This window comes from Arachis hypogaea, chromosome 10, assembly GCF_003086295.3.
Source record: "Arachis hypogaea cultivar Tifrunner chromosome 10, arahy.Tifrunner.gnm2.J5K5, whole genome shotgun sequence".
In the NCBI taxonomy this organism is placed as follows: Eukaryota; Viridiplantae; Streptophyta; class Magnoliopsida; order Fabales; family Fabaceae; genus Arachis; species Arachis hypogaea.
Window position 1 is genome coordinate 27,975,490 of NC_092045.1, and position 7,783 is coordinate 27,983,272.

The 7,783-nt window shown below is 34.7% G+C and overlaps 1 protein-coding gene across 1 annotated transcript; it reads right to left on the minus strand.

Annotated features, from left to right (window-relative positions):
• Nucleotides 1-4,845: 4,845 nt before the first annotated feature.
• Nucleotides 4,846-7,479, minus strand: LOC112715457 (UDP-glycosyltransferase 76F1). The gene is made up of 2 exons (XM_025767219.3): nucleotides 6,844-7,479; nucleotides 4,846-5,886 (listed from the first exon to the last, which is right to left on the minus strand). Exons 1-2 carry the CDS (start codon nucleotides 7,316-7,318, stop codon nucleotides 5,009-5,011), a joined length of 1,353 nt encoding a protein of 450 aa, XP_025623004.1. The 5' UTR covers nucleotides 7,319-7,479; the 3' UTR covers nucleotides 4,846-5,008.
• Between the last annotated feature and the right edge of the window lie 304 nt (nucleotides 7,480-7,783).

The window sequence follows — 7,783 nt, forward strand, 5'->3', positions numbered from 1 at the left end:
TCCCTGGCTCCATCGAGATCCAAATCGACCCAAACGAACTTCCATCTTCAGTGGAAAAATGGAATCGCCAAGGAGTCCGAGCGGCCGAGCGAGAGACTAACACTTTATGAGGTTGTGGATACCACCGATAGAAGAGGCGTCGCCGTGACGGAGAAATCATGGGAGGACGAAGAGGAGGAAGAATAAGAAACAACAAAGATCAAGCGAAAGAGAAAACAAGGACGAGAAAGATCCCAGAGATGGATACACCGATCCGAACAAACAGAGAAAGAAGAGGCAAACAAAAGTTAATCTAGGAAATACAGAGGAGGTGAATGGGGTTTCAATGAGAGAGAAGAAGAAGATAGCGAAAAGGCAAGAGATAACATATAATAGCAGATAAATAGAACAACCCATTATGAGCTGTCTGTGGGTCCAATAAAATGAAGATTTTCTATTTAAAAAAATTCAAAATTCCCAGAAAATGCCATGTCAGATATGATTCGTCCACAATACTATTGGTATATAGATTATATTTTATTTTTTAAAATTTATATAAACTTAATTAGATAATCGGGTTGGTTCGAGTTCCACGACTCAATAACCAAAACTCGAATCAAATTAGGGATGGCAACGGGTCTCCATATGCCCTCGCCCCCCGCCCCCAATATCTGTCCTCGTCCCCGTCCCCGCCCCGTCCCCATGACGGGTAACGGGGATCCCATATTCGCTGGGGATCTGGGTCTCCGCGGATATCCGTAGATTTTTGTAAAAATTAATAAAAATTGAAAAAAAGAAAAAAATTAGAGAAAATAAAAAATAATCCTCAATTGTCATTACAAACATAATATCCATAGTCTTTAAAGACTTAAATAGCAATAACAACAAACATAATAATTCAAACATATCTATAAACAACCAAATATTACATAAATAACCAACCATATTCATAAACAACCAAATAAAATTCATGACATCACATCATAAAAACATAATTCCACTATCTCAATCTTTCTTTCATCCTGTAATGGTAGTGATGGTAGAATCCGACTTACTTGAATCCTACAGCAACAAGAAAACAATTTAAAGTTAAAATCATATAATAACTCAATAATATAAAAACATAGTGTGTTATATGTAATTTAATAGTTTACTTACATCAACATCTCCTTCAATGTTATGAATTGTGTAGCACTCAAATCCTATGTTCGTTGTGGTGCCAAGTTCATTCCAAAGCCAATCTTGACTACACATTGGACGCAACCTACTGCGATGTGGCGTAACAAATCGACCACCCGTACTAAATGAAGATTCAGAGGCAACGATAGAGATAGGAATCGCCAAAAAATCCCTAGCAATAGCTTGCAAAGTAGAAAACTTCACTCCATTTGACTTTCACCAATTTAAGATATCAAAATCATGTTCAATTTGTGGTACCGGTCTCTCTTTAAGATAATAATCCAACTCACTCTTTGTATCAATAAATGCAGATTCCTCACTTACATGTGCAGCAAAATCAGCTTGCCAATCTTCATGACTGGACTTCCTCCCCTTTGAACTTAAAGGAATTGATGGTGGTGGCGACATATCTAATTGAGTAGTTGGTCTCTCTCTCTTCCCTTTGTTACATATTCTAAAACTAAATCTTGCACTATCCTTTTCACTTGACCAATTACAACACATGCCTCCGTCTCACCATATATTTTACGAAAAAAGAAATTCAATAAATACATCTTGTACCTAGGATCTAAAAGAGTCCCAATAGCCATAACTGTATTAGTCACACCCCAATACTTTTCAAACTTAGTTATCATACTAGTAGCCATCATTTCAATTATCTCATTTCCACAATTTTTCCACTCCATCAAAGCCAACTTAATCACAAAAACCTTTGGAAAATAAAGATTTGATGTAGGATAAGTTGTTCCAGAAAACAATTCAGTCACATAAAAAAATACCCTCAATCTTTGAAAAATCTCATCCGCCATATCCCAATCCTTCTCACTAGTCAAATATTTATACTGACTCTCACGCAATGACAATCTTTCAAATATATCTCTATACATAATTGCAACTTCAAGCATAAAAATGTTGAATTTCACCTAGTTTTACAATCAAGAAAAAGATTTTTTGTGTAGGATATTTTAAGTTGCGCACATGTTTCCTTAAATTTTTCTTCTCTTTTAGGTGTTGCAGTCCAATAATGAACACTGTCTCTCACCCTTTCAATAGCATGTGAAATAAGTTGTAACCCATCCTTGACAATCAAATTTAATATATGCACACAACATCGCATGTGAAATAATTTACCACCCAAGATGAAGTTTCTATGTGACATTTTAGTCAAAATATTCTCAATTATAACATCATTAGTACAGCAATTATCAATAGTCAAAATGGATACCTTCCTATCAAGATTTCAATCCATCAAACACTCCACAAGAACCTCTGAAAGTACCTCAGCTGTGTGGGGAGCCGGCACATATATAAACCTATAATGATAATTTAGTACAATTATAAATAAGACAGCTTTGCAATTGTACACAAGGACATATCGCAATTATATAAACAAGACAACTTTGCAATTATATAAACATTCAGAAGTACCTATAATGATAATATTATTACCTCACAAGACGGCTTTGTAATTTTCAAGAATCATCAATGTAATGAGTCGTGATTGCCATATAACCTTTGTTTTGGTTGCTTGCTGTCCACATATCAGTCGTAATTACAATTCGACTTTTATTACGCTTAAGGACATTCATTGGCTTCGATCTCTCATCATTGTAGAGTTTCAAGATGTCACTCTTTAAAGTGTTGTGAGTAATCACATTGGTAAATATTGAATCCAAACATTGAGAACCAAAATTCTTGAGCATTTTTCAATTTCTTGTTCATCTCATTGATATAAAAAATTTGGGTTGCATCCTAAAAAAATTGATCACTTGCCAGATCTCATTGACCAAAATTGATTGCCATATCCATATAATAACTATCCTAAAACAAATCTACTTAGCCAACATTTTTCCCTACTGCTTACGAAATTGTCAATACTCAATAGGGGGACAATAATTCTCATGGATACTCCAAAAGAGATCGGCACCAAAAAACTGATTTTACTATCATTTCCTTTCCATTTTCATATGGCATTTGGGCATATGTATCTGCTAGAGGTTTGTTATGTCCCCCTTGAATTATATGACTCAAATCTTTAAGCAGAGAGTATATAAGCAGATAAGCATAGAAACGAATTGAAGAGTATAATTTGGGAATTGGAAAATTTGTTTCATAAACACTGTTGGGTTTAATCTGCTCAGATCTTGAAATATAAATTACACACCCAGAAATTTATAGTTGAAAATTCATTAACCTAATCAGAAATTCACAAATTAGTTAACCTAATTAGAAATTCATAAATTCAAAATTCAGAAATCTAGAAATTCAAAACACAGAAATTCCTTATCCTAATTCAAAAAGCTAATTTCAAAAAAGAGGATGGAAGACCAACGAAGACCAGGGCTAACATACCTGAACCTGACGGAGAAAAGGGGAAGGAAGACCAGCGAAGACCGGCGATGCGAAGAGGAAGACCCGTGGCGGTGAGCTCGACTGCCTCGACACCTTCAGTGAGCGAACCGAGCCACTCAAGGGGTCTGGGGTGAGAGGCGGCGCTGAGGGACCAGATGTTGGAAGGCGCCGGGCGACGGTCGGCGGTCGACGGTCAGCGGGAAGGAGCCAGGAGGGGCTGAGCCGCTAAGGGTTTGAGGAGGAGTGGAGAGTTCAGTTCTCTGTCTCTCTGAAGCAAGGAATGTGACGGCCAGGTTAGGTTATGTTCAAATGGCTGATGGTTTACATATTATATATATCAGGGTATTTTTGTCTTTTTATACAAACGGGGATTTAACGGGTCCCCACGGGGCGGGAACCTCTACCTCCGTCCCTGCCTCGTTTATTATACGGGACCCCGTCCTCATCCCCGCGGGTAGGAAAAACCCCTCATACCTGCTCCCCGACGGGTAAATTCCCGTGGGTACCCTTCCCGTCGGAGATTTTTGCCATGCCTAAATCAAATAAACTCGTGTTTAATCGGATCGAATCCGATTATTCTCAATTACCCATTGAATATAGAACCGATATAATCGGATCAATTCAATTTTAGACAGATAATTAGACTATTCATATCCGTGAATATTCTAAAAATGTATTATTGAAAAAGAAATCAATATATCAAATAGCTTCTTCAAACACTTTATCGAAGGATTTATCATTAATTTGTTTAGAATTTTTAGCCATTTCTGATAATTTAACGGTGAGTAACAATTTTTTTATATTTTTTTTTAAAAATAATTTAAACTATGTTAAATATACATTAAAATTAGTTACTATTATAAAATATTTATTAAAATATAAATATATATTAAAAATAAATTAAACAATAATACTTGTATTTATATACAAATATATTGATAATAGATTTTAGTATATAAATAGTATTTTTTTAAATGGCTATTTTTTCAACGATAAATTTTACTATAGCTGATGAAAATTAAATTGACTCTGAAATTGGAGCTTGCATTTAAAATTAAAGTGCATGACATGACATTCCATAATTAAAAACATGATCTAAATAAACATTTAAATAGAAAATCAAATTAAAAATCAAGAGCAAATCACAGATACTAAACATGCGTCTTCGCTCATCCCTAATGCGTCTTGACTCTTGATAAATGATTTTCATATCCATCTCCTTTTCCTTAAGCCTTAGATCTTTTTCTTTGACAATCGTCATTTTTAAATTTCGTCTTTAAACAAAACCAAAGAAGTTAACCATTTAGCTATTTTAGATTTGAGCATGTACGTGACTTCTTACAAAACAGTACCATTTCCATATACTTTTTCTTTTCTTTTAGATCCTTTAACACCTTGTAGATGGATTAGTGACTCCACACCGACAGCTTCACTTGCTGGTGTTTTGTTTTTAAATAAATTCACTTCGAAACATTAAAATATAACTATACACGAAGTTTTACATAGCATTAACCAAGGCATCAAGGTAATTATACGAGGAACCACCTTCTTTCAAACACAAATTTGCCTTCTCTTTCAAATTCAAGACATTTTCTCTAATCTCCTTTCCTTCATCCCCACTCATTATTCTTTTAATAACTCTCTCTATCTCAATCCTCTCAACCTTCCCTTCCAATTTTACTCCAACCTTCCAAACATCACTCACATATTTAGCATTCACCTTTTGATCACCAAAACAAGGCATACAAATCATAGGAACCCCTTCACAAACACTCTCCAAAGTTGAGTTCCAACCGCAATGAGTCCAAAATGCACCAATTGCCTCATGACCTAAAACTTTTTCTTGAGGAGCCCATTTCACAATGCACCCTCTCCCACCCAAACTCTCCATGAACCCGTCCGGCAATAGTTCGAGCCACTCTGATCCACGAACCAGGCCTGGCCGAACCACCCATAGGAACGGGTGGTTACTATGGGCTAAACCCCAAGCTAACTCCAAAAACTCGGCCTCAGTTATGGATGCGATGCTACCAAAGCTCACATAAACAACACTTTTGGGTTCTTTTGTGTCTAGCCAAGAAATGCAGCTTGTGTCTGGGGTCCATATGGTAAAAGAAGATGAGGGTTTTGGGAAGTGGTGCTTGTGGAAAGGGCCTATAGGGTATATTGGTATGCTAAATTCTTGGCCAAATTTTGATATTGTTGATGATTCTAACTCTTCAAATGTGTTCCAAATCACCCCTGAAGAAGCCTTTAATGAATCAAAAATGGAACTAGTTAGATTGTAGAACAATTCAGGGTCACGTGTCTCGAACCATGGAAGATCTTTCACTTTGAGTGGTGGAAGTTCCACAACAGGCTCATCCAAACGAGATTCTGAATTTCAACAAAAGTATACATAATCATATTTTGAACATACCATATCCAAAGATGAATATTTTTTTTTTCTTTTAATAGAGACACGTTTATTGCATCATTTTAGGCATGCACTCATGATATAAATGAGTTACATTGTAGATATTTTTTTAATAGATATCATCAGTTTTTACTTTAATCTACCTAAAAAAAATAAGAGTAAATGCCCCTTTCGATCCCTAACTATGGTCCCTAACCATTTGCCCGATGGACTTCCCACTCTTTAAGAAATCTAAAAACTCAAATCGGTCCCTATCTACTTTGATATATGTACGTTCCGGTCTCTATCCACTTTAACCTTTTCGATCCCTGGAACGTACATATATCAAAGTAGATAGGGACCGATTTGGGTTTTTAGATTTCTTAAGGGGTGCAAAGTCCATCAAACAAATGGTTAAGGACCAAAAATGACATTTACTCAAAAAATAAATTACACTTATTTATGCAAACATTTCTCAACACCAGAGTTTGATGATACGACAATAGTTATAATCAAACGATCTTCATACTCAAAATACAACTTGCATGTTGCTCGAAATACCAAAATTACAACTAATAATAAATAAAAATACTTAATAAATACATAAAAGAACTAAAAAATTAGTTATCATGTATTTGTTTATATTTATACATATATTTCCATATTTTTCTATCAAAATAATTTGTCACCAAAATAATCAAATTTATCATAGTCAAATAATTAAACTAATAGCATAATCAAATTTTTTCGCAAACACCACATAGTGATTGGTGCTACTTTTTGTTTTGATGTAATATGGTTGAAAAGTAAGCAAGGATAGTAGCCAATCCAGAAAGAGAAGAACAACAATCTTTTTAAAGGAGCAATTTAGAAATTCCAACCTTTCAGAACAACATATAATATCAAGATTCAAGAACACAAGCTAAGTCAACACACACCTTGAATTGGAAAATAACCGTTCTCTCTAAGAAGAGGGATTGAAGCAAAAACAACGAAGGAGGTGGCGCCGCCGGTCCTCAAAACGAGTCTCCGAAGCTTGAATCCATCACAAACAGATTGAGTTGAATGCAGAACAGCATCAGCGATGAAACAAGAAACAGTCTCCTCCTTTGACCGCATCAACTTATCCAAACATTCCTTCAAAGGTTGTATAATTCTAACGTTGATGAGGTCAACGAGATGCAAAGAGTCAATGGACGAAGCTTCGGATTCAGACAAGGATTCATGGATGGGAAGGAAGGTGAAGTGAGGGTGTGTGGACGGGTCAGGGGAATTGAAACTTGTGTGGATGATGGTTATGGAGAAGCCCTTTGAATACAGTATGTCTCCAAGGTGCAGCAATGGTGTTATGTGTCCTTGGAATGGTAATGGCATGAGTAGTAATCTATGGCCTTTCCCTGTTACTTTCTCCATTCTTGTTGCTACTTGCTTTGTTATGTATTGTTCTTGATAAGTTCAATTATTGTTGCTTGCACTTGTTTATTGTTTAGAGTGAATATAAATAGAGCACATTATTTTGAACTCCTGAATATTAAATTGGACATCTTTTGAAAGTTTGATGGGACTAGATGTCTAGATTATGCACCACTTGACTTTGGTTAAATATTAGTGTATTCACTAATATCTATTTAATTTATATTTGTATTTTTATTTTCTACTAATTTATTCTATTTATATAAAAATGATTAAGATTCATAACTCATCTTTTTAATTATTTTTTTAATTTATAAATAAATAAAGTTTTGATTATTTTTTATAATTTTAATATTTTAAAAAACAATATATATATATATATATATATATATAAATTTTTACTCTTTTAAGTATTAAAAGGATGAATTACACCTTCTAATCATTATTTATATTTTATTATGCTAT